The sequence below is a fragment of the Zootoca vivipara genome, chromosome 12, assembly GCF_965207765.1.
Source record: "Zootoca vivipara chromosome 12, rZooViv2.hap1.1, whole genome shotgun sequence".
Taxonomy (NCBI): Eukaryota; Metazoa; Chordata; class Lepidosauria; order Squamata; family Lacertidae; genus Zootoca; species Zootoca vivipara.
In genome coordinates this window covers 54103759-54129539 of record NC_142595.1, presented here as the reverse complement: position 1 = coordinate 54129539, position 25781 = coordinate 54103759, and the positions used below count along the sequence as shown (strand labels likewise).

The following is a 25781-nucleotide window of genomic DNA, read 5'->3' as shown; positions in this document are numbered from 1 at the left end:
TTTCAAAATAATCTTTTAACACACCCTCCGCTTTAGCTATTTCATGCATTAATCATTTTATCTATGTGGCTCTTCACTTTAATTCTCTTCTCTTCCACTCATGCAAGAGCCTGGCTGCTGGATCCGGCCAAAGGCTCATCTAGTTCATCATCGTCTTCTCACAGGGACCGACCAGATGCCTGTAAGAAGCTGTCACAGAAAAATTCTGGGTGCAGGTTTACTTAATTGCCCAGCTGATTGCGTTGCCATTCCCTGTGGGTCTCTCCTGTTCAGCAAAAGAAGGAATCTCTAGCCAAGCAAAGAAGCAAACCAGCAGTCAGTGGAGCTGATCTTGATTGTTGCAACAAGGTTCAAATACACATGGAGTAGGAACCATGAGCATGGGGTTACATGGACCTTTAAGATGCCCCTCCCTTCCCATAATATATTTCTAGATACATCACAGATACCTGTACATCACCAAAATGTCACCAAGAAGGAGGGGATATTGCACAGTAACATGAGTCCATCATTCATCCCTGTTATCAGAGTCAGTTCCGGACACCTTCTAACTACTCACCACCAAGAGAACAATAAAACTACTGGTATTTACACCTATCCTTGCCCTCCGGGCTTTCCTGAAGATGGGCTTTGTGAACACCTGGCTTCTGCGAACTCCACCAAGGGATATCTGTCAGGTCCATTGTTATCTTTTGCCTTGGGAGGTGGGAGGTGTAAGTGACTCTATGCCTCTTCCAGATGAGTCATTTGCCATTGGAACCAAGGAAATGGGTCAAACCATTGAATTTTGGTGGTTATTTGATTCTATATTGGATAGTCAAGGGAAACAGTACAGTTCATGGTAACCACTTATTGCTACAGTTTTATAGAAGTTGTTTAACTGCCCATCCCCCATTCCTGGTTTTAACAGAAGCCCATTAGGAGAACCCGAGTGCAAATCCTCTCTTCTCCCTCAGCTTCCAAAAACTGATATTCAGAAGCATAGCTGCCTTCGACTGCAGAAGTTGATGCACATTGAGAGTTTTTCCAGATTTGTTTGCACAAAGTTTGCAAGAAAGTCACCAGACCCTCCAGGTGTCCCTTTTTTCCAGGGATGTCCTCATTTAGAGAAGCCGTCCTGGTTTCTGATTTGATTCTGGAATATCCCGCTTTTCCTTAGGGTGTCCCTATTTTCATTGGAGAAATGTTGGAGGTTATGGAGTTATCCGACCTCTGAGCCAGGTGAAGGCAATCAGACAGCATAGGGAAGTGCTTTTTTATGTTTAATGTTTTATTATGTTGGAGGCAGCCCATAGTGGCAGGGGAAACCCAGTAACGTGTGGGGTATAAATAGTAAAATTATCATTATGGAATGCAACGTTCCTATTTTCATCGGATAAATGTTGGAGGGTATGAATCACTGGTCTGATCCACCTTTTCCCCTGCAAGCTGCTGCTCCTGTTTCTGTTTCCAAATGTTAGCCGAAATTCCAGGGTGCGAGGATACTCCGCAGACCAGCTCGTGGGGTGCAAGTCCCCCACAGGTCTTTGGTGTCAGCAAAAGAAGGAAGTTCCAGCCAAGGAATGGAGCAAAACAGCAGTCAGTAGACCACGACCTTTATTGTTGCTCAACAGGTCCCCACAAGGAGCTCCCCACTGGTTGATCTTTGGTAATTCACAAAATACAGAGTCCATTCATAAAACGCAGGGTTCATACATAAACCAGTAACATAATTTCAATGTTATATATTGAGCGTATATTTGATCACTTGAATGTACAGGTTTATGGCCATGGTGTAATACAGTGAAGTAATATCAGTGTCCAAGCTGCGGGAGGCAGTGGAAGACAGGAGTGCCTGCCGTGCTCTGGTCCATGGGGTCACCAAGAGTCGGACATGACTAAACAACAATATCAGTGTACTGGATGAAGCAAAGTTTTGAAGCAATGATTCTTCAACATCAACTTCGTTGGACTGGTCATGTTGTGCGGATGCCTGATGATCGTCTTCCAAAGCAACTACTCTATTCTGAACTTAAAAATGGAAAGCGTGATGCTGGTCAGGGCCGGCCCTACGGCCAGGCTGGGTGGTGCAGGGTGCCACGGCGCCGGCCCGCCAAGGGGGGCGCCTCGCAGCTGTGCCCGCCCGCTGGCCGCTCCGCCTCGCAGCAGTGCCCTCGGCAGCCGCGCTGTGCGCTGAGCCCACCCGCCGCACTGGAAAACGGGGCGCCGGAGGGCGCCGGTGGTGCCAAGGCGCCAGAGGTGCTTAAGACGGCCCTGATGCTGGTGGTCAACAAAAGAGGTTTAAAGACTGTCTCGAGGCAAATCTTTAAAAATGTAGTATAAACACTGACAACTGAGAAACACTGGCCTGCGAGGGCTCCAGTTGGAGAACAGGCTTGACCAAAGGTGTCCTGGGCTTTGAAGACACTCGAACTCAGGACGCAAGGGAGAAACGTGCCAAGAGGAAAGTGCGCTTGGCAAATCCACACCGTGATCAACTCCCACCTGGAAACCAATATCCCCACTGGGGAAGGACGTGCGGATCCAGAATTGGCCTCCACAGTCCCTTACGGACTCATTGTTAAAACCTCCTTCCTTTCCGTAACACAAGGGAGGGAGCACATTAGCACGTCACCCCCCCCCGAAAACGTCACTGACTGTGCGCAAAGCACATGGCTTCTGTTGGGCTTCTGCTCTGGAGCAGAAAACGCAGAGAGGGAGAGAAGGATGAGCCGGGTGCGCACGGCTTGCCAAGGGTTAAAAGGAGCTGAGCTGGATTCCTAGAGAGGACAGGAAATGAAAGTGTCGCGGGGGGGGCAGGTCCTCCGTCCCCCCTCCCTTCCTGCAAGGGGGGAGGGGCTGTCATCTCCTTTACAAATGCTTCCTCGGCGATGGCTTCTGCGCTCTGGTGAGTCTCTCTCTCTCTCTCTCTCCCTCCCTCCCTCCCTCCCCCTCTCCCCGGAGGGGAGTTGATCCCTCTGGGCAACCCCTTCTCCCCCCCCTCCCCACGGAGCAGACTTTCTTTCCTCTACCTGTTCCCAAAATCAAGCGCAGCTGCGTTTCTTGGCCTGGACGTGGGAAGCAGCAGTAGCAGCAGTGCTGGTTTATTGGGCGGGGGGGGGGGGGCTTCCCGAAATGGATTAACTGAATGGATTCTAGGCACTGAGCTGATGAAAAGATCATATATTAATATTCATCATAATAATTTATTATTTATACCCCGCCCATCTGGCTTGGTTTCCCCAGCCACTCCGGGCGGCTTCCAACTGAATATTAAAACCAATGCAGCATCAAACATTAAAAACGTCCCTAAACAGGGCCGCCTTCACTTGTCTTCTAAAAGTAAAATAGCTGCTTCTTTCCTTGACATCTGCTGGGAAAGTGTTGCACAGGGCAGGTGCCGCCACCGAGAAGGCCCTCCGCCTGCTTCCCTGTAACCTCACTTCTTGCAGCAAGGGAACTAACTACCAGAAGGCCCTCGGTGCTGGACCTCCGTGAACAGAATTTTGGAAGGGAGATGAATGTAGAAGTTGTATTTGTTTTTTTCTCATGGGAAATATTTGTAATGGGAAATGATAATATTGTTGTTATTATTACTCTTGTTATTATGCCTGATCCAGGCATCTGGCTGAACTGTTTGGCCCCTGAATGTGCTGCTTGTAAATACACATGGTTTTGGTCCACTCATAGGTTGTTTTATATAAGGAATAGGGGTCTAGAAATTCAAGTTATTGTTATAGCAGTGATGAAAGTTTTAACTTGGGATTTTAACTACCAAAAATGCCCTCTGCCTGGTTCCCTGTAACTTCTCCTGAGCTGAAGAACAGGGGTAGGCAACCGAAGGCCTGTGGGCCGGATGCGGCCCAATCGCCTTCTCAATCCGGCCCACAGACGGTCCGGGAATCTGCGTGTTTTTACATGAGTTGAATGTGTCCTTTTATTTAAAATGCATCTCTGGGTTATTTGTGGGCCCTGCCTGGTGTTTTTCATGAGTAGAATGTGAGCTTTTATTGAAAACTAGTGTATTTCAGCCCGTTCAATAATGGGCGCTAGAACATCCCGGGGTTCGGAGAAGCGCTTGCGCAGCGCTTCTCCGAACCCTGGGACCTGTCCTTGCTGTCGGCGGCAGGGGGACAGGAACGAAGGAGGAGAAAGCAGCCCTTTCTCCTCCTTCCTTTCTCTCCCCCCTGCCGCCGACAGCCCTTTCTGTCGGCGGTGAGGGGAGAGGAACGAACGGAGAGAAAGCAGCCCTTTCTCTCCATTTGTTGCTCTCCCCTCCACCGCCGACAGAAAGCACAAATCCGATCCTCTGCTTCTCCCTTCCCCCACCTGACAGAGCCAAATGCCGGCTCTGTTGGGCGGGGGGAGGGAGAAGCCGAAGACCGATCGGATCTTCTGCTTCTCCCTCCCCCCCTCCCGACAGAGCCGGCAACCCTGCCGCGCCATACTTCGGCTCCGGGACTTCTTCCCCTTTTTCCCGCCGCCGCCAAGCCAGTCCCCCAGCCGAATTGCCCGCTGCCGCTTCGAGTTCCTCGTCTACGGCAAGCAGGCAGACAGCTCGCCTGCTTGCCTTCGCCGAGGAAGCGCTGTCCCATGCCGGCGGTGCGTGGCAAGGCGGCCGGGGGAGGAGCGCTTCTCTCCCCCGCCGCCTCGCAGCGCACCTCCAGCATGAGACGGGGCTTCGGAGCGGCGGTTGGCGGAGCGGTGGTTGTCTCTGCCTCCAATCCCTGTGTCCCTGGGGCACATGTGCAGTAACCCAGGGACACACGGAATCTGGACGCAGAGACACAGGGACTTTATTATATAGGATGCATCTCTGGGTTATTTGTGGGGCATAGAAATTCGTTCATTTCCCCCCCCCCCAAAAAAAATAGTCTGGCTCACCACATGGTCTGAGGGATGGTGGACTGGCCCACAGCTGAAAAAGGTTGCTGACCCCTGCTGTAGAAGGACTCTGGATCCTGTAGCCAAGGGCTATGTTGTCATTCTGGGACCTGGACCTTGTGGTACTTACAGCCTGGGCTGTGGTACGGTCCAACCCTGGTTCCTAGCAAGACTCATCCACACTTGCTCAGAGAACATTTCTCTTCTCCTGACAATGTGTCAATTTTATAGTGAAAAAATGCATTTACTTTGTAGAATTTGCTAGCACCTCTAATTCAGATGGACAGAAAATGGCAGGAAAAAAGAGAGTTTCCTTCCTGTCTCTTGCAGGCTTCCTGAGAGCACAGATGGATGAGCAAGACTTAGCTGGCCCTAAAGCAGGAAGAAGCCAGGCCATGGAAACTGGGAGCAGTGGGGGATTCTGGGAAAACTCCGTTCAGAAGCTCCTGGGAGATGAGGACACCCTCCGCTCAGATGTGCAGAGCCAGCAGTTCAGGCAGTTCTGCTACCAGGAGGCCAAAGGACCTCGGGAGGTTTGCAGCCGACTCTACCACCTTTACTATCAGTGGCTGAAGTCAGAAAAGCACATGGAAGCTGAGATGCTGGACCTGGTGATCTTGGAGCAGTTCCTGGCTGTCCTTCCCCCGGAGATGGAGAGCTGGGTGAGGGAATGCGGAGCAGAGACCAGTTCCCAGGCGGTGGCCCTGGCCAAAGGTTTCCTCCTGAGTCAGGCAGAGGAGAGGAAGCAGGCAGAGAGGAAGCAGGTGAGAGAGACTTTCCTCTGGATACTCCCAAGGGGCTCCAAACAGGAGGGAGAAGATCCTAAAATGCTGTGGCATTCCTTCTCTAACCTTTCTCCCCATTCACTTTCATCTGAGTGGTGTGTTTTGAAACATGGGTTTTTTGGTATTTTACCTGCCACAGGTGTGACATCTGTCTTAGCAGACTTTATAAGAACCTTCAGACATTTGCTTGGGACATTGTGTCAAAATTTGAAAGCAATCGGTCAAGCGGTTTTGGTGAAAAGTGGACATAAACCCACATTTCCCTTTTACATTTATATATATAGATTTATGTGTAAGTGCTACGATGGGCTTCTAAGCAGCTGACATATCATAGAAACAGTGACAAAGATTCCCCAACTCTTCAAAATAGCACATGGGTAACAGGAAGAGAAGATCCTTCCATTTGTGGCCCTTGAAGTCGCCTTGCAATTGTCAAGGGTTTGCTCCATAAAGGTTCAGGCTAGACCTCAACAATTTGTTGGCAGATTAAACACAATGCAGGGTCCCCAAAATAGACCAGGTGCAGCAGCTTCATCCAGTATTATTGACTGAAGGCAAATGAGCATAACAATTCACGAATCCAACTCTTCAGGATTTGCATAGTACTTAAGAATCCGCTTGCAATATAAAAAATTAATTTAAACTTAAAATAAGACTAAGAACTTAGCACTTAGACATACTATATACAGATCACCACACTAGAAATAGAGAGAGAGAGAGAGAGAGAGAGAGAGAGAGAAAGTGAAGCCCAGGTTTCTTCTTATGTTTATAAGCAGCAGGGCCCTGGTTACAGAGAAATAACAGGGCCAGCTTCAACCAGGTGTAATCAGCTTCTCTGAGGGAATAACCCCCAAATCAGGAACCTTCTGCTCGTTTCCAGGCAGAATGGAAAAATTGCTGACCAGCTAGAGACTAGCCGCTTGCAGCTTGTAGTAGCTTCTCGCTTGTCAGCAATACCACCTCCCTCTTCCCTATCCACAAGCCTTGAATTCTACCCCAGCTTCTTTATGGCTGGTCCAAGATTTAAGACTTGTTTACCAGTTCGTCATCCCAAAACCCCCAGTGGTGCCCAACCCTCAGAGCACCATCCCTGCAGGGGCCACGTGGTGCAGCGTAGTGGACCTTTGCTCAGCATTTTTGAGTATCCCCATTGCAATTAACACAAGACAGCAATGAACAGGCAGGAAACAAGACCGCAAAGTGTAGTAGAATCATTAGACTGCCTTAGAGGAGGACCAAAATAAAATAAAAATTCCTTAGAGACCAACTAAGTTTGTTATGGATATGAGCTTTCGTGTGCATGCAGACTTCTTCAGATATCAGAGGAGGACCTTTGTCTTTTCCCTATCAGGGTCCAGTGTGCTTTGAAGATGTAGCTGTGCATTTCACGGAGGAGGAGTGGGCGTTGCTGGATCCTGACCAGAGAGCATTGCATAAGGAAGTCATGGAGGAGAATCGTGGGATCATGGCCTCTCTTGGTAAGGCTCCCGGTTGGATGATAATATCTGCTTTGAAATTCCATAGTTATATACAGTGAGGGGGGAAAGTATTTGATCCCCTGCTAAATTTGCCCGTTTGCCCTCTGACAAAGAAATGACCAGTCCATAATTTTAATGGTAGGTTTATTGCAGCTGTGAGAGACAAAATAACAACAGGAAAAACCCCAGAAACCCAGAAGACAAAAGTCAGAGATTGATGTGCATTATAATGAGTGAAATAAGTATTTGATCCCTTTGCAAAAAATGACTTAGTACTTGGTAGCAATTACAGAGTTGGCAATTACAGAGGTCAGACGTTTCTTGTAGGTGGCCACCAGGTTTGCACACATCTCAGGAGGTATTTTGTCCTGCTCCTCTTTGCAGATCCTCTCCAAGTCAGTAAGATTTTGAGGCTGATGTGTAGCTACCCAACCCTTCAGCTCCCTCCACAGATTTTCGATGGGATTAAGGTCTGGAGACTGGCTAGGCCACTCCAGGACCTTAATGTGCTTCTTCATGAGCCATTCCTTTGTTGCCTTGGCCATGTGCTTTGGGTCATTGTCATGCTGGAATACCCACCCTCGACCCATTTTCAATGCCCTGGCTGAGGGAAGGAGGTGCTCACCCAAGATTTGACAATACATGGTCCCATCCATCATCCCTTTGATGCAGTGAAGGTGTCCTGTCCGCTTAGCAGAAAAACACCCCCAAAGCATAATATGTCCCCCTCCATGTTTGACGGTGGGGGTGGTGTTCTTGGGGTCGTAGGCAGCATTCCTCCTCCTCCTCCAAACACGGCGAGTTGAGTTGATGCCAAAGAGCTCGATTTTGGTCTCATCTGAGCACAACACTTTCACCCAGTTCTCCTCTGGGTCATTCAGATGTGCATTGGCAAACTGCAGGCGGCCTGTACATGAGCAAGGGGACCTTGCGGGCTCTGCAAGATCTCAGTCCTTCAAGGCGTAGTGTGTTACCAACTGTTCTCATGGCGACTATGGTCCCAGCTGCCCTGAGATCATTGACAAGTTCCCCCCATGTAGTTCTGGGCTGCTTCATCATTGTTCTCCTGATCATTGCAACTCCACAAGATGAGATCTTGCATGGAGCCCCAGACCGAGGGAGGTTGACAGTTATTTTGTGTTTCTTCCATTTGCGAATTATTGCACCAACTGTTGTCACCTTCTCACCAAGCTGCTTGGCAATAATAGTCTTGTAGCCCAGTCCAGCCCTGTGCAGGTCTACAATCTTGTCCCGGACATCCTTGGACCGCTCTTTGGTCTTGGTCTTGGTGGCTACTTTGGAATCTGCTGGATGGATTGCTTCTGTCGACAGGTGTCTTTTGTACAGGTACTGTAACGAGCTGGGATTACAGGTAAGACCTCTCCTTTATAGCAGGTGCTTCTAATCTCGGCTCGTTACATACAGTGAAGATACCAGGTAGCCTGACATCTGGCTGGTTGATAGGGGATCAAATATTTATTTCACTCACTATAATGCTTCTGTCTGTTTTTGGTTGAACAAAGAGACCATGGACCATGGAAATGGAGCAAAAACAGGTGACTGACAATCATAGCTGCCAAGTTATCCCTTATTTTAAGGGATTTTCCGTTATGCTGAATAGGCTTCCTCGCGAGAAAAGGGAAAACTTGGCAGCTATGCTGACAATAGAGATGCAGAAAATTCCATGATTGGGCCAAACAAAATCCATCCCAGAAGAGTCAGGCTTTGCACATCTCAGGTTCCCACAAATACATCCATGAAGACCAGTTAACAAAGGCAGTGAACCTTGGAGTAAGACCACTTTTCTAACCCCCTTCCATTATTCCACTATCACAAGAGTAATTTATCATTGTCCAATCATTTGGGGCTCCATTTATTTCTGAGGTTCTAATCCATTTTTCTCTCCATCGCAGGTGGTGATGAATTGGAAATGAAGAACAAGGGAGACAACGACAAAATCCACATAGTGGAGAAATCATACGAATATTTGGAGTGTGGAGAGAGCTCCATCTCCCTTTCCACTTCCTATCAAAGAAATCCTATTGGGATGAAGCGCTATCAGTGCTTGGAATGTGGCAAGAGATTCACCCAGAAGGGAATTCTCACTGCCCATCAGAGAATTCATACAGGGGAGAAACCCTATCAGTGCTTGGAATGTGGAAAGAGCTTCACCCAGAAGCAAAGTCTCACTGCCCATCAGAGAATTCATACACTGGAGAAACCATTTCACTGTCAAAAGTGTGGAAAGAGCTTCAAGTGGAAGTCAAATCTCACTTCCCATCAAAGAATTCATATGGGGGAGAAACCATTTCAGTGTTTGGATTGTAGAAAGAGCTTCACCCACAAGAACAATCTCATTTCCCATCTAAGAATACATACAGGGGAGAAACCATAGCAGTGTTTGGAATGTGGAGAGAGCTTCACCTTGAAGGAAACTCACTGACCATCAGATAATTCATACAGGGGAGAAACCTTATCAATGCTTCAAATGTGGAAAGAGGTTTAGGGAAAAGGCCACACTTAGGGCCCATCAAAGAACTCATACAGGGGAGACGCCATATCAGTGTCATAGCTGCCAAGTTATCCCTTTTTTAAAGGGATTTTCCATTATGCTGAATAGGCTTCCTCGCGAGAAAAGGGAAAACTTGGCAGCTATGATCAGTGTTTGAAATGTGAAAAGAGCTTCAGTCGAAATGACAATCTCACTTTCCATCAAGGAATCCATGCAGGGGAGAAACCATAACCATTTTCTCTCACATCCATGGAATGCACCCTCAATCCCCAGTATTTATTTAGACTACATACCCACACCTGGGCCCACCTAGCAGTTCTGAAGGGAGAGATTTGCCATTTGTGTTATTGAGCTAAATTTGATCCTATCGTTTGCATTGCCTGCATTATATAATTCTGAGTGTATGGCAGGGGTCTGCAAACTTTTTCAGCAGGGGGCCGGTCCACTGTCCCTCAGACCTTGTGGGGGGCCAGACTGGTGTTTTTTTGTGGGGGAATGAATGAATTCCTATGCCCCACAAATAACCCAGAGATGTGTTTTAAATAAAAGGACACATTCTACTCATGTAAAAAGACGCTGATTCCTGGACTGTCCGCGGGCCGGATTTAGAAGGTGGTTGGGCCGGATCTGGCCCCCGGGCCTTAATTTGCCTACCCTTGGTATATGCCCCCCCCCCAATATCCCTGGGATGTCTTGCTTAAAATGCTTTCCTCTTTGGAAGAGGAATGCGTCTCTGTACCAAAGTGGGCCAAAGTGTAATGAAAACATTTGACAGCTAGCTACCAAGGCCGGATGACTGTCTTGTCTGATGCTAGCAGTCTGACGCACAGAGCAGGCAAGATAGATAGGAACTCAAGCCCCCCACTCAAGGCTGCTTGAGTCAGCATGTGTTTACAAGAAGAACTGGACACAGGAAGATCCTTATATGGACTTGAAACTTATGACCCCCCCTTGCGTGCGCATTTACCAAGAAGTGTATAAGAATCTTTGCAAACTTGTGTTTCTTTACTTTTGTCGTGAAGCTGATCACCAAGAGTCTCTTAAATTTAAGAATTAAATTCTTTCTCTGGATTCAACCCTCGGCGTTGTTATTGACTGTCTCTGTCCTTGCCTGGGCGCAACTTAAGGACCCTTGTTAGCAACTAAGGCTACAGTTCAAAAGCACGTCAAAGTGCAAGTAGATACAGAGGAACCGCTCCAGTGGGAAGGTAAACGGCGTTTCCGTGCGCTGCTCTGGTTCGCCAGAAGCAGCTTAGTCATGCTGGCCGCATGACCCAGAAGCTGTCCATGGAGAAACGCCGGCTCCCTTGGCCTATAGAGCGAGATGAGCGCCGCAACCCCAGAGTCATCCGCGACTGGACCGAACAGTCAGGGGTACCTTTACCTTTACCCACATCTGGAGATGCAAATCATTGGCCAAGGTGTTGAATAACTTCCTCACCTCACACCTGGGGAGAGTTAACAAGGATTTGGCAACACTGAGGAGCTTGCCATCAATGCTGAGCTTTCATTTGAAGATGTTGACAAGCTTTTCACATACTTCCACTTCAAGTGCATCGAGGTTGCAAATCTGTGGAGCTCCTGAGCGCTACTGCCATTCTCAGGATAGTGCACATGCACTGGACATCTGCCAGAAAAGCCACAAGTTCCAGTCCTTCCTCTGGGAGAAGGTGAGGCAGAGGAGGAGTCCCTGGCTTCTGTCCTCCTTCGATCACAAGCGCATTTCAGGAGCAGAGAACGGTATTCACGAGGAAGATGACAGTTCTCTGCTCATCTTACCTCAAAGGTGGGATCCTGACCAAGTACAGTTTTTCTGCTTCTGCCAACTGCAGTTCTCATCTGCAGACATCCAAAACATGGAGGAAGGCTTGGATTGAGCTGAGACTCCAAACAATACAGCTCCCCCCCCCCCCCGGGCAGCGTCTGACACCCTTTTCCACTTAGGTGGAGAGAGCACCAGATCTTGACCAGTGGGACATTTTTGTCAGTGCCTCGCATATATTCCTCCAACAGGTGACCCTGCCCTACTGAGACACTGTAGGATGAGGGATTTTTGAAACCACGCTGGGTTTCCGTGTCTCCAGCCCAGGCCTTGCGACCCTCCTCACACGAGGCCTTGCGCCCAACAGATTGTCAGGTATCACATCCCCAATAAGCCTTGCTCTTCTTTTCAAGATTTGGAAACCATTTTGTCCAGCGTATGACACTTGTTTAGGTGTATCCTGCCTAGCAGACTATCACCTGGGCCGCTTCCCCTCAGCTATTACTGAATACAAATGTCTCTGTAGTATATTGCAAAATCTATTGAAGGTTCTGGTTCTATATCATGTTTGTATATTCAGGTGGGAAGCGGTCCAGCCACCCCACCTCTCCCGAGCATCCTCCAAAGGATGAAGTTCAAACTACAAGAAAGAAGATTCCACCTCAACACCTATCTAGCAATATATATAGCTTGATTTTATATAGTATGCAAATATCAAGGCAGAGTCACACGGTGGCCCCTGTCTCCCCCTCTGTGTGCATGCGCGTGTGCAGTATGTCTGGCTCATTTAAGCATATTTAGCACCTTTATATTCAGCAAATATGGAGCCCACATGTGAGGAATACTTTTATTTCTTATCAGTCTTCCATACAGTATTTGCCCCTAAAACCTAGGCTTCTAGGCAGCAGAAGCCGAGCTTGCAGGTGCAGAGCTCCGAGCAGCCACCAGAGGGAGCCACGAGCATCTAGGATCGCCCCCTTCGCAAACACATTTAGGCTTCATTCTGCTCCCGGGTCAACAGCTACATTAGGGGACTGAGCAGGGGCTGCGATGCTGGCACTTCCCGCCAAACACCGCCCCCCCCCCGGGCGTCGTGCTGCAAGTTGCCCCACCGAATAATCCTGGCACTACAGAGTCGAAAGGGACCCCCAGGGGCCATCCAGCCCCACCCCCTCCAATGCAGCCATCGCAGCTGAAGCATCCCTGTCAGGTCCCCCCCCCCAAGCTCTGCTCGAAACCTCCCCACGAATCCTGGAGCCGGAAGGCATCCCGGGGGTCAGCCTGGCAATGCAGCGCCCCCTCGCCTGGCGCTACCAGCCTTGGTCCCCCTGGGACTGGGTCCCGTGCCAGGGAAGGGACCCCCTGCTTTTTCCCTTGGGGAAGGGAGGGGCAGTGAGGGAGGGGGGCCTCAGGGCAGCGCCAGCATCCCGTGTGCGGCATACAGCTCCTGGGTGGCGTTGTAGACGTGGGCGATGCTGCGGACGGTGTCCCGGAGCCTGCGGAGGCCCTTGCCTTCCTCCTCCTCCTCGCCGCCCCCTCCGGCGCTCAGGATGCGGTAGAGTTCGCGGCGGGAGGGCATGGCCAGGAAAGCCAGGGCGGCCGCCTGGCGCACCCACCAGCTGTGGTAGGGCGCCAGGGCTTCCTGGTAGGCGTCGGCGCACATGCGGGAAGGCTCCGCGCCCTCGGCGCTGGTGCCCAGCTTGCGCAGAAAGAGCTCCAGCCACTTCAAGGCCCGGTGGAGGCGAAGGAGGGTCCGGCAGCCGGACGGGGGGCGGCCGGCCGGCAGGGACTGGAAGCCCACCAGCCCCCGGGCCAGCTCGAAGCGCACCATGGACTGGAGGGTGCGGTAGTGGGCTCCGTGGGGGCCGCGCTGGTTCTCCTGCAGGATGGCGATCTTGGTGCGCGTCTCGCCGGAGATCAGGCCGAAGGCGGCGCCCAGCGCGTCCATCAGCCTGCCAGGAAGGAGAGGGGGCCGGCCGGAGTCAGGCAAGGCAAGAACGAAGCAAGCTGCGGAAATGGTGGGCACCCACCCACCCCCCGCTTGCCGAGTCGGGGGACAAGGGAGGAGGACTGAGCCTTTGCGGGAGGGGGGGAACTTGCAGCGCCTGCTGTGGAGCTGCTGCTGCCGCCTCTCGCATTGTTCTTGCGAAGTGACCTCCCCGGCGGGGGCGCAAGTCTGGGCAGCGTTTGGCGGTCCTCCCCTAGGTGCCCAGTTGACAAGATCGCCCTCCCTCTCCTCCGCCTCGCTCAAGTGGTCCAAAGGAAAGCAGAGTAAGACCAGCTGGGCTGCAGGAGTTGCCGGCAGCCGGAAGGAGGCGGACGAGGCGCCACCCAACCGCCTCAGGGACTCCGCTTCGGATTTGTGGAGGGTTTGCTCCGTAGCCTCTTCTTCTCCCGAAAATATGCTGCCTGCCTGCCATACCATAACGCTTTCATACCAATCTAGGGGGTCAGGGGGCCTTAGGAAAGGAACTGAGTTTTAACCACTGCGTGGTGAAAAATGAAAACTAATTTAAAAATTGGCAAAAAAAGAACAGCAAAGGGACTGAGAATAAAACAGCCCATGTCATAATGCCATTGTACAAATCTGAGGTGCGGCCACATTTGGAGTACTGTAAGTGTGTCTAGTTCTGGTCGACTCATCTCAAAAGGGATATTGCGGTATTGGAAAAGGTTCAGAAAAGAGCAACTGAAATGTTCAAGAGGTTGAAGCGACTCCTCTGTGAAGAAAGGTTGTGAAGCTTGGGACTTTTTAGTTTGGAGAGAAAAAGAAAGTAAATACTCACCCACCCACGCTTCCCTTTCCCCCATGATTTCTAGTCAGGGGTCTGATAGGGGTTGGCTTGTGTGTTTGTCCCGCTGCTTTTCCTGGGGAAACACTCTGTTTATTACTGAGGGCTCCACACACAGAGAGAGGGAAAACTCAACAGGTGCAAACAGCAATTCTGTTTTTTTTGCTTTGTTTTTTTGGTAGATTGCCGTTTGTTACGATTGAGCACTAAAGAGCGGCTTCTCCCTGGGAAAGGAGGGGGGCAAGGGGGAAACTGCTTGAACCCATGTTTTCTAGGCAGAGAACAAACAGGTGGCCACTAGCCACAATGGCCACACTCTGCCCTGTGCAGTCAGAGGCAGCAATACTTCTGAATATTATTTGCTGGGAACCACAGGAGGGGCGAGTGCTGCTCTTTTGTTCAGGTCCTGCTTGTGGGTTTTCTATTTGGAACACCTGGCTGGCCCCTATGAGAAGAGGATGCTGGGCTAGATGGGCCCCTTTTGGCCTCATCCAGCAGCCAGGCTCTTCTGAGGCTCTTCTGGAACCTCCTGGCCCAGGCCCAGTCTATCTGGAGTCCTAGCTTCCCGACTCCTTCCAGCTCTAGGATTCTGTGCTGCTTCTTCACCTGTTTCTGTTTCCTGCGGGACCTGGAAACCCCTCGCTGCTTCTGGCAAGCCTGTCCCGGGAACTTCTGATCTGGGCCAGAATCTCTCTCTCGGGAAATGCGGCAGCTACTTCCAGGGAGGCTCCCTTGGCTTTTGGGGTGGGGGGCGCTGCTCTTACTCACTTGATCAGCTCTTTCCAGCCGCTCAGGTATTCCCGGATGAGGATTTGCCCGCCGGGCGTGAGGCTGGCAGCGAAGGCCCTCTGCAGACGTGCAACTCGAAAGCCCTCGCCCGGGTCCGGGGGCTCAGATGGGGTCTGCAGGAGGAGGGCGGCCCCAGTGGCGGCAGAAGGGGGCGAGGCGGAAGGAGGGGGCTGTGAGCAGAGCAGAAGGGAGGGGTCACTGGGGTGGGTGAGCTGGGGTGCCTTGGGGCAGAAAAAGCAACCCTCCGACCCTCATGCCCACCCCACCCCCCACATCACCATTCCAAATGTAACAAAGAATTTAGCCTCTGGCAACTTAGAATCTAGAACTGTAGAGCAGGAAGGTACCCCCAGGGGCCATCTAGTCTAACCCCATGCAATGCAGGGATTGCAGCTAAAGCATCGCTGACAGGTGGCCACCCAATGTTTGCTTAAAAACCTTCAATAATAGCAAGCAGGGAGGCTTGATTGCTTTTGTTAAGATCCCTGCATTGCAGGGGGTTAGATAACCCTCGGGGTCCCTTCCAACTCTGCCATTCTACAGTTTTATGATTCTCTCCAGCTGGGATCCTGGTGTGGGAATGTTGTGGGTAACAGGAGAGGGTATATGGATTAATATTATCCTTCCTAACTCGTGTTAGCAAGTTTCTTCGCTTAGCAGAGTGTATTCCCCTATTACACAGCAGGAAGCTGGTTGCAGACCCGTTAGAATCTCTTCAGACAATAAGCAATTCAATCTGACTTGCCCAGATTGAGATATGTTCTATTATTCCTGATAAGACCCATTGAATACCTCGTAAAAGAATAAAGACACCACAGTCTTATTCATACCGGTAAGTAACAAAAAGTAGTTTTAGTTACAGGTAGGTAGCCATGTTGGTGTGCCGTAGTCAAAAAAAATAAAAATAAAAATCCTTAGAGCACCTTAGAGACCACCTACGTTTGTCATTGGTATGAGCTTTCGTGTGCATGCACACTTCTTCAGATACACACGATCGTTTACTCACGATCAAGCAGAGCACAGTGTGATCCCTGAAGGCAGACTTTAGGTTTAAAGTTACAAGCATGTACAAATAGGTTTACCCCATATGGGAGATAACACAGCCCAGGTGAATCAGAAAGCAGGCAGGATCAAAAAGAAGGGAGGTGGCTCAGTGACTTGACCTTTTACCAGGTCTGGAAAGGTCTTGCTCGCCTACTTTGTGGTCTGACTCTTCCTGACCCCGTGGACCAGAGCAGGCCCACCTGTAGTCACATGCAAAGGAAGTAACAGGTGTAACAGAAGAAGAATCTGAAGAAGTGTGCATGCACACGAAAGCTCATACCAAAATAAAAACTTAGTTGGTCTTTAAGGTGCTACTGAAGGAATTTTTTTATTTTAGGTGTAACAGAAGTTCAACAGGCTGGACCAACATCCCCTGCATGTCCACTCTAGCACAACAGGTAACGTTGTACTTGATTGCTCCAGTAGATTACATCGCACACCTAGTGGAAATCCCAGCACTGCAAAACTCTCCCCGTTTTTGGATTTGGATTTTAAAGCATGAGCAAATCCCCATTGAACTCCATTCCAAAACTGGGAGGGGCTGAGTTGGGGGGCATTCCGGGTTCTCACCTTCCTCTCTGCATCCTCCTTGCTGGGCAGCGTCCCCCCAAACCAGCGGCACGGACGGACCCCCCAAATGCAGGTGGAGCTCGGCACTTCTGCTGCGGCACAGAAAGCAGGCAATGCGAGACCCCCCCCAAGGGCAGGAAGGCAGAGAAAACACAGGGATTGATTAGGGGGAAACTCAAAGCTAGAACAAAGCAATTGCAGGTGGATGAGACCCCTGTTGGGGTGGGGGGGGGTTCCCCAGAGGCCTGTTTGCAATATTGACCCCCCCCCTCACCCCTGGCAGCCTGGAAGAGCCCCAGTTAAAACCAAAGTGACCAAAAACATCTCCAGAGGCCTGAAAGCAGGTGGGGCGGGGGCGGGGGGGATGGCTGATGGAAGTTGTAGCCCAAAAGATCTGGGGGGAGGGCACCAGGTTGGCAAAGGTTGGTCCAGCCCTGACATGTTCTGCTTCTGCCCAAGAATTTAAAGAGCTCTTGGTCCCAGAGGGGCGGGGCATAAATAATTAATAATCCCAGTTCATAGGAAATGCAGTCTAATGGGTCTTTAAAAAAAAAAGATCATAGTTGGAAGGTACCCTCAAGGGTCATCTAGCTCAACCCCTTGAAATGCAACGAATGAATCCCAGCTAAAGAATCTGCATATTGCATTTACACTCCAATTTCGCGTCTATCCTAGGATTGAAGGCAATATCAAAGGGGGCACAGGGAGTTTCCCCCAGGATGTCTCCTATCCTGGCAGCCCAGCAGGGAGGGGGGCTCCATCACACTGGGCTGCCACCCACACCAGAGGGACCTCTGAGACAAACTGGTTTTGCTGCTGCTGCTGCTGCTGCTAAGGGGTTAGGCAAAATTCGGAGTTACAGAGGTCTCCAAGACCCACCTGAAAGGTAGAATTACCTATTGTAGCAATGTGGTGGCTGCAGCCCCCCCCTTCACATCAGGTCTGCCTCCACTTCTGTGTTTCTTAAGGGTGCAGACTGAGGTGGATGTGAGTGGAGGAGAAGGGGGCACATGGGGTTGAGATTATTGCACTCCAGGGGGTTGGACTAGATGACCCTTGGGGTCCCTTCCAACTCTACAGTTCTGTGATTCGATGTAGCCTCCCCATTCTCTCTCTCTCTCTCTCTCTCTCTCTCTCTCTCTCTCTCACACACACACACACACACACACACAGTCATAACTGGGGACAGAGCAGGGGCATATAATTCTGTATGAATTTAAAGCATAATTGATCAAATCAACACTTTCTGAAGCAATCTGTGAGGGGCGAAACACGGGTCTCCTCGCCAGTCTGCCCTTATCTGAATGCAGCCATGCAGTTGCCCAGCCAAAGGGTGTTGACAAAAATATGTGTGTTAGGGGAAAGACAGTGAAGATAACAATGAAAATGCGTTCTGTTGGGGGGAAAGGTCTACATTTGTGAAAACTGCCTGTACAAATGTGTTTCTCTAATAGAAATTCGCACCCAAATGCACCTAGGAACATGAGAGGAGCCTGCTGCTGGATCAGGCCAGTGGCCCATCTAGTCCGACAGCTTTTGCTCACAATGGCTGAACAGATGCCCCAAATGAAAATACGCAAGCAGGATCCCAACTCCCCCCCCCCCGCGGTTTCCAGCAAATAATATTCGGGAACGTTGCTGCCTCGAACTGTGAAGGCAGAGCAAAGCCATCGTGGCTGGTACTAGCCGCCCAGAGCTCCCTCCTCCTCCTCCGTGAATTTCCCTGAGCCTCTTCTAATGCCACCCAGGTGAGTGACCAAGCCTGTCTCTTGCAGGAGGGAGGGAGTTCCGCAGGTTAACGGAGAAGTTCTTTCTTTCACCTGCCCTGACTCTCCAAGTATCCAGCTTCAGCTTTAGCAGGAAAGCTTTTGTCTGCCCCCCCCCCGCCCCATTTTTTAAATAACAATTGAAAATGGTTGCAAAATGAAGAACCTGAGAGTTGGAAAAGGAGATCCCAGGGGAAGCGAAAGGCCACAGCCCCCCGACCCCGACCCCGACCCTCGACTTACGGAGGCGGAGGCTGGAGAAGCAGAGGAGGAGGAGGAAGAAGAAGATCCCCACGGCACAGGCCAGGCGGCAGAGACGGGTGGGGGTCCACCCCGTGGCACCCATCCCCGGCTGCTGCACCCTGGCGCTCGTGCCGGCGGCTGTGTCCTTCCCCCGCCCGCCCGGCCTCCCTTTGCACCCTGACCGGGGCTGTCTGCTCAGGTGGGGAGATAAGGCTTCCTTATCAGTCGGGGACAAGAGGAGGGCGGGGGCTGGTGGCGCGGGTGGGGAGGGGGCGGCCACCTCTGCCCCATCCCGCGTCTCCAGGGACAGGGTCCCACCCTTGGGGCTGCCTCTGAGCTTTGGCAAGGGCGCTTTGACATCTCCACCGGGATGGGACTGGAGTGGACCTGCCAATCTCAGGCCCGTGGATCGATGCGGCACGGATCCGTCTCGGGAGACACGTGGCAGCCGCTTGCTGCCCCCGGAATGGAGCCAGGACTCAGGGAAAGAGCCGAGCAGCATTGGAGAGTTGGGCAAAAGCGACCCGAACCTTCAGGCACTTTTGGTACGATCCGGCGATCCTGGATACAGCAGCAGAAGAAAGAAGCATCGTTTTCGGGACCAGCCTAGCGAACCTTGAACGAGACCCGATCATCAGATACCGCTGAGATCCTGCCCTTGGACTTTTCGCCCCCGTGCAGCCAGCCGGGCTCGTTCTACGGGACTTCTTTCAAAGTTTTGGTTTCTCGCATTTCGATTTTGATCTGTTGCTTTCTCTGTTCTTTCTATTTTATTCATAGCTGTCAAGTTTTCCCTTTTCTCGCGAGGAAGCCTATTCAGCATAAGGGAATTTCCCTTTTAAAAAGGGAGAACTTGGCAGCTATGTTTTATATACGCTACAAAACGTTTCCCATCGCATGTATTTGATTTTTACTCGTTTTTACTCGTTAGCCCCCCACACGATCTTTGCCATTAGGTGGCATATAAATATTGGAAATGAAGCGACATGAAATCCATTTGCCGTGGGCCTGCCTCCCTCCCTCCACCCCCCAACCTGGAGGAGCAAAACACAGGTGGGCCTCGTTCCCTTTGGGGTTTACCTTGCAAACAGGCAGTCTGTGGGACTGGGGTTAATGATTGACATGCTGGGAGACCTTTGCTCCAGCGGAAAGCAAACAGGTCCCGGGACAGAGTATGGTCTCCCTTTTTCTATATTGGGACTATGGTTGCCCTTGTTGTCCATGTGTCTGGCACCGATCCAGTCTTATCCCACCCTTTGCTGATTAGCCAGCAAAAGGGTCCACCAGCAAGGGTCTAATTTGAGTTCTTTGGAACCTATCTCATCTGGGAATCCAGGTGTTTTCCCTTGATTTGGCTGGCTAGAAGTCTATTTCATCAGGTGGCAGACACTCAATATAGCAGAGCATGCCTTGCTTGAGGATTTCCACGCTTTTTTTTTACTCTGTTGTTTATGAGGCCACGTGGTCTGTGCCGGAGACTGTGGCATGTAGGGAGGGTGCTGTGGGGGGGGGGGCGCAGCCTCCTGGCAAATAGAAGGGGAAGAAATGGAGGCAGTGAGAGATTTTACTTTCTTGGGCTCCTTGATCACTGCAGATGGTGACAGCAGTCCCGAAATTAAAAGACGCCTGCTTCTTGGGAGAAAAGCAATGACAAACCTAGACAGCATCTTAAAAAGCAGATACATCACCTTGCCGACAAAGGTCCGTATAGTTAAAGCTATGGTTTTCCCAGTAGTGATGTATGAAAGTGAGAGCTGGACCATAAAGAAGGCTGATCGCCGAAGAATAAATGCCTTTGAATTATGGTGCTGGAGGAGACTCTTGAGAGTCCCATGGACTGCAAGAAGATAAAACCTATCCATTCTGAAGGAAATCAGCCCCGAGTGCTCACTGGAAGGACAGATCGTGAAGCTGAGGCTCCAATACTTTGGCCACCTCATAAGAAGAGAAGAATCCTTGGAAAAGACCCTGATGTTGGGAAAGGTGGAGGGCACAAGGAGAAGGGGACGACAGAGGACGAGATGGCTGGACAGTGTTCTTGAAGCTACAAACATGAGTTTGACCAAACTGTGGGAGGCAGTGCAAGACAGGAGTGCCTGGCGTGCTCTGGTCCATGGGGTCACGAAGAGTCGGACATGACTAAACGACAACAACAAATCCTGTTAGCAATTGGGAAAGGTGGCCAATCCTCTTCCTCACCATGACCACGAGGACCCAGGTTTTCCATGTGCCCATGAAGTGTGGGATGTGATACATAAGTAGCAGTCAAGTACAACATTCCTTGTTTTCCTAGAGCGGACATGCGAGGAAATGTTTAGTTCAGCCAGTCAAAAAACTTCCTGTTTCCTCCTGGCTGTGGCATACTTCCTTTTGCATGTGACTAGAGGTGGGTGTGACCTTACCTGTCCAGGTAACAAAAGGGAGAGGGCACACAGCCCCCCCTTTTAGCTAGTCCCATTTAGCTAGTCCCAGCCACTGGGAGTATCTCCATATGGGATAGATCCACATGTATATACTTTGTAATGTATATACTTTCTTCAGGAATCCAACTGTGAACTGAATGAGTGAGTAAACTACTTTTATATACTTTACACAAGATTGTGGTGTGTTTATTCTTTTAAGAGGAATATAAGGGAACTTACCAGGAACCTAATAGTGAGAGGCTTAAACAAGTCTGCAACCGCTGTGCATTAAAAAGGGGAAGGTAAAACTCTGCTAAGTTATAGAACTTGCTAGCGCAAGTTAGGAAGGATATTAATTAACAATATATCCTCTCCTGCCACCCTGAACATTCCAGCAGGAAGTTGATGGAGAACCCCAACCACCCTCAAACAAAATAACAACATAGCTGCTTTAATAGGTTGAGATGCAGGAGGAACTTTTAACCCCACCCCACACCCCACTCCCCAGGAGAAAGGTCTTGGCAAGCACTGGGTCACAATCCACTGGGCTAAGTCGGGTGAAGCAGAAGGCAAGCATAGCATGACATTTCTCTTAAAGGCTACAGCTCAGCACCACCCCACTCAGGCTATGTGCTCAATAAGGGCCTCATCCTGATCAGGAGGGGCCACATCCAGGTCTCCGACTGCACCAGAGTCTGCACTGCTTTCCTGCAAAGCAAGGGGGAGAGGAGAAGGAAGTGTGAGGGGGCAGTTTGGGGGAAGGAGAGAAAAGTCCTGTGGAGAAACTGAGGCTGGAGAATGAAACTCCCAGCTCTCCAAATCCACCTCGTTCCTCCATTCCATAGCAACAGGTGAAGCCCCACAAGCAGGAATGCTGCCCCCTCCCTCCCAGGTGTAAGGTGGGGAGGCTCTTCCTGCTACCCCCTTCTCCTTTTGTTTCCCTGGGGGGTTGAAAGGTGCCAGGAGCCCAAATCCCCAGAGGCTTCTTTGCCCATGAGTCGCACCCCAGGTATCAAAGCTCTGCCCCCTCTGCAGGTGGGCCCAGGCCATAGAATCCTAGAAGGGACCACCAGGGGTCATCTAGTCTGAGGGAATCCATTCAAGTGCTGAGCAGCTCTTCCTGTCAGAAAGTTCTTCCAGATCCTTTGTCAGAATCTCCTGCTTTGCCATTTGAATCAGTTGGGCAGAAAACAAGCCTGCTCCATCTCTCACGGGACGGCTCTTTCGACCAAGCTGGCAGTAAGTCACACCATTCAAGGTTAGAGCTCACTCTTTCTTAGCAAAAAGAGCATGATCTTCACAGACTTGGCTGAGGGTCATCATGCCTAATGAGCGTAGCAGCAGCTCAACCCGGGTAGGTCTTACCCCAAGAATCAGTTGCCGAGAATGAAAGCTCCCAGCTCCCCACAGCCATCACGTTCCTTCCTCTCCAGGGCTTTCTCAGAGCAATCAGAGACCCCCCCCCCCAATTCACCAAGGTTATAAAACAACAATAGGCAAGATTATTCCCTAGCTCTACTGAACATCACAGGTGATGCTAAATTCCCCCCAGTCTCTTTTCCTATCCCCCCCCCCTTAAAGCCCCTTTTCCTGCATCAAATCCGGTCTTTGCCAGCGTCCATTTTTGCCCTTGTCATGGAGTAGGGAGAGAGATGGGTTCAGAACTCTGGGTTTGGGACTTCCTTTTGCTCGAAGGAGGAGATAAGAGAGCCTTCTTCAGATATCTAAAGGGCTCTTCTGTGGAAGATGGAGCAAGGTTGTTTTCTGCTGCTCCAGAGGTTTGGACCTCAGTCCATGGACTGAAATTACAAGAAAGGAGATTCCAGCTAAACATCAGGAAGAGCTTTGTGACAGTAAGAGCTGTTCCACAGTGGAATGGACTCCCTCAGAAGGGGGTGGACACCCTCCAGCCCCCCCAGTCCCCCCCAACTACCTTCCGGGTGCAGCAGAGGATGCGGAGGCCGTATCCAAGGCAGAAGAGAGCAATCGCCACGGCAGCAACGGAGAAAATGAGCAGCAAGACCTTCACAGCAAAGTTGACGCCCTGGGGAGGAAAAGAGAAACAGAGGAGAAGACCACATTGGGGCTGCTGTTCCAAACTGTGGGAGGGCGCAGCAGGTTTGGGGGAGGCTGCTGCTCTGGCCCCCCAGTCTTGTAACAGGGCCAACCGCAAGCCCCGGACCCATGATGGGATTCTGCTCACTCACCAGGAGATCCCATAAGATTCGCTCGCATTCTCTCTGTCTCCAGTCATAGCCTGGGCTGGGCCGGGTTGGAGAAGGTCCCCATCTGGTCTGGCACATATTCTTTCTCCAGTAGAAGGTCTGGTCAAGGTTTGGGATCCAAGCGATGCCTTTGGTCAGAGCCACAATTCCAGCCACGACACTGGCCAAATTGAAGGTGGTGGCCACATGGACCTGGTTCCAGCATGGTGGGAGAGGACCAAAAATGTCAGGTGAGCTCCCTCCAGTCCAGCAGGCAACCTTGGGTAGGGCTGGGGGGGGCAGTGGGGGCAGAGCTGCTCAGGCCTTCAGCTTTTGGGGGACTGGAGGTGGGGGAGGGGCTGAGCCTCCATTTCTCTCATCATGGGTCTACCGGTCACTTCCCTTCCCCCCTTACACGTGAGCTGAAACCTCATAGAATCATAGAACTGTAGAGTTGGAAGGGGTTCCAAGGGTCATCTAGTCCAACCCCCTGAAATGCAGGAATCACACAGCTTAAGAATATCTGACCCAGAAATCTTTGAGATCAAAAGTGGGCAACCCAGGTTTTTTCTGGCACCTGCCACACTTACCCAAACGCCAGCACGTCTCTCGCCCATGATGGACAAGGCGCCAGAGAGCATAACCTGTGAAGGGGGAAAGGCCAAAGTGAAGGAAGGCTGTGGGGGGCAGAGGGTGGGGAGACACACAACTCCTGGAGCCACCAGAAGTGGCCTGCACCCCACCCCTTCTGAGGAGACCTTCCTCAGCTGCTTCAGTGGCCATGGGACTGAATCACAGAATTGTAGAGTTGGAAGGGACCCCAAGGATCATCTAGTTCCACCCCCTGCAATGCAGGAATCTCAACTAAAGCATCCTTGAAGGATAGCATCCCACATCTGCTTAAGAACCTCCAAGGAAGGAGAGTCCACCATCTCCCAAGGGACTCCTGTCAAACACTGTCAAACAGCTCTTACTGCCAGAAACTAGCCGCCAGTGGTCTCTTGGGATCTCTGTTTACCTGGAAGTAGGTCTGGGATAGGATAGGAAATAAAGGCCACAGAGAGGATCCACTGTCTGCCTAGTGGGGGACTGGGAGATGCCTGGGGCTACTGCAGGCTTCACTGGACTCCTAACTCCTAACTCCCAGCAGCCAGCATGCCCAGTGGTCAAGAATCCAGGCTTATTTCTGCTCCTGCCCACCCACCACCTGCTCTTCTGAACTTCACACTAGATGGTGACCTTGTGCAGTCATGGGAGGCATAACTGCATTTGCCCAGATCCATCATTTCTTTCTCCCTCCTTCCTGTCACTCTCTCTTTCTCCCCTCCCTGCCTTACTGCTGTTTTCACTATGGGATGTTAGACTGTAATCTCCTTGGGGCAGGGACCTGCCTGTTTGTTGCCTATATAGCTGAATTGTGCCATGCTTGCTCATGGCAAATGTTGGTTCTCATCAGCCGCAATCCTCAGGGAGCCTTATTGCCCCAGTTGCAGTACAGGGAGAATAATTCTGACCTGATCAATCCCTCTCGCTTGTTGTGAGGTTAAAGTGCGCAAAGTACCCCTGAACATGTCTGAAGTGCTTCATAAACTGTAATTCGCTTCCAAGCATGGCAGCTTCCCAGGACTCACCAGGCCTCCCATCCAGTAAGGCGCTCCTGTCCGTATGTAGAATAAATGTCCATAGTCATTCACCACCCCAAGACTGATGACCACGATTCCCAGCAGGATCTGGGCCCCCTGAAAGGCAAATCCACCCAGGTTAAGGTTTTCGCAAGAGACATGTTTCATGGAACTACAGCATTGCAGAATTGGAAGGAACACCCAGCGATCATCTGGTCCAACCCCTGCAATGCTAGAATCTCAACTAAAGCATCCATGACAAAGGGCCACCGCACCTCTGCTTAGAAACCTCCAATGAAAGAGAGTTCGCATCCTCCAGCTGCTATGTCAGAAAGTACTTTCTGATGTTGAGTCGGAATCTCCTTTCTTGCAACCTGAAGCCATTGGGTTGAGTCCTACCCCCCCAGAGCAGCAGAAAACACGCTTGTTCCATCTTCCATGTGGCAGCCCTGGAGATCTCTGGAGAGAGATGGCCATCGTGTCATCTCTCAGTGACACATACAAGATACATTGAGTGGCTCTGTTGACTTAGGGCTCCCATGTGCCCAGTCTTTAGTTTGGTTTTCCGCATGTGTGTGTGTGTGTGTTTTCCATAGTTTAACAGTGGTTTTCAATCAGTGTGCCCTGGCACCTTGGGGTGCCTTGAATGACGCTCAGGGGTGCCGTGGGCAACGCTGGCCTCTGGCCTCCTTCCCTCCCCTCCCCTCCCTCCTCTGATGTGCTCTGGGGTCTTTACCTCCCAGAGGCCCAGCCCTTTTCTGCAGCAGAGGCTGCCAGAAGGACTCTCAAGGAGACATGAGAGAGAGGAGGCTGAGGAAACACTCCCCAAGGGAGGGCGAGAGGCTGCAGGCAAGGGGTGACATAACTGGGCCCTTGAGCCCCACAGTGGTGCCGCAGGAAGAATGTACTTGGTAAAGAGAGGTGTGGACTCAAAAAAGTTGAAAACCTC

At 50.9% G+C, this 25781-nt stretch overlaps 3 protein-coding genes across 5 annotated transcripts in view; 1 reads left to right on the top strand and 2 right to left on the bottom strand.

Annotated features, from left to right (window-relative positions):
• Nucleotides 1-2636: 2636 nt before the first annotated feature.
• Nucleotides 2637-10714, top strand: LOC118078313 (zinc finger and SCAN domain-containing protein 31). 2 transcript variants are annotated; one of them, XM_035102126.3, is made up of 4 exons: nucleotides 2637-2887; nucleotides 5194-5627; nucleotides 7000-7126; nucleotides 9040-10714. In XM_035102126.3, the coding sequence occupies exons 1-4, from the start codon at nucleotides 2776-2778 to the stop codon at nucleotides 9519-9521; spliced, it is 1155 nt and encodes a 384-aa protein (XP_034958017.3). In that variant the 5' UTR covers nucleotides 2637-2775; the 3' UTR covers nucleotides 9522-10714. The 2 variants fall into 2 exon arrangements, with proteins under 2 accessions (XP_034958017.3, XP_088512152.1); XM_088656026.1 differs by having other exon boundaries at nucleotides 2721-2887; nucleotides 5194-5612.
• LOC118078349 (glycolipid transfer protein domain-containing protein 2-like) lies at nucleotides 9815-19190 on the bottom strand. 2 transcript variants are annotated; one of them, XM_035102171.3, is made up of 4 exons: nucleotides 18605-19190; nucleotides 16596-16687; nucleotides 14961-15151; nucleotides 9815-13352 (listed from the first exon to the last, which is right to left on the bottom strand). In XM_035102171.3, exons 1-4 carry the CDS (start codon nucleotides 19104-19106, stop codon nucleotides 12809-12811), a joined length of 1329 nt encoding a protein of 442 aa, XP_034958062.1. In that variant the 5' UTR covers nucleotides 19107-19190; the 3' UTR covers nucleotides 9815-12808. The 2 variants fall into 2 exon arrangements, with proteins under 2 accessions (XP_034958062.1, XP_034958063.1); XM_035102172.3 differs by having other exon boundaries at nucleotides 16596-16684.
• A 1991-nt stretch (nucleotides 19191-21181) lies between these two features.
• LOC118078348 (transmembrane protein 176B) overlaps nucleotides 21182-25781 on the bottom strand; it is a 9336-nt gene continuing 4736 nt past the window's right edge. Inside the window, exons 3-7 of the mRNA XM_060282013.2 lie at nucleotides 24842-24949; nucleotides 23801-23854; nucleotides 23214-23423; nucleotides 22940-23050; nucleotides 21182-21714 (exon numbers count right to left, since the gene is read on the bottom strand). Of these exons, the coding sequence (XP_060137996.2) occupies nucleotides 21628-21714; nucleotides 22940-23050; nucleotides 23214-23423; nucleotides 23801-23854; nucleotides 24842-24949 (570 nt within the window). The 3' untranslated portion in view covers nucleotides 21182-21627. The remainder of the gene's footprint in view (nucleotides 21715-22939; nucleotides 23051-23213; nucleotides 23424-23800; nucleotides 23855-24841; nucleotides 24950-25781) is intronic.

Bases quoted from the DNA above. Each gene is read 5' to 3' on its own strand.
- LOC118078313 (XM_035102126.3), top strand. From the start codon at position 2,776: ATGAAAGTGTCGCGGGGGGGGCAGGTCCTCCGTCCCCCCTCCCTTCCT. The intron at 2,888-5,193 runs GTGAGTCTCTCT...TGTCTCTTGCAG, and splicing joins GCGATGGCTTCTGCGCTCTG to GCTTCCTGAGAGCACAGATG. The intron at 5,628-6,999 runs GTGAGAGAGACT...TTTCCCTATCAG, and splicing joins AGCAGGCAGAGAGGAAGCAG to GGTCCAGTGTGCTTTGAAGA.
- LOC118078349 (XM_035102171.3), bottom strand. From the start codon at position 19,106: ATGCTGCTCGGCTCTTTCCCTGAGTCCTGGCTCCATTCCGGGGGCAGC. The intron at 15,152-16,595 runs GTGAGAACCCGG...CTCTGCTCACAG, and splicing joins AGGAGGATGCAGAGAGGAAG to CCCCCTCCTTCCGCCTCGCC. The intron at 13,353-14,960 runs GTGAGTAAGAGC...CCTTCCTGGCAG, and splicing joins GGCTGGAAAGAGCTGATCAA to GCTGATGGACGCGCTGGGCG.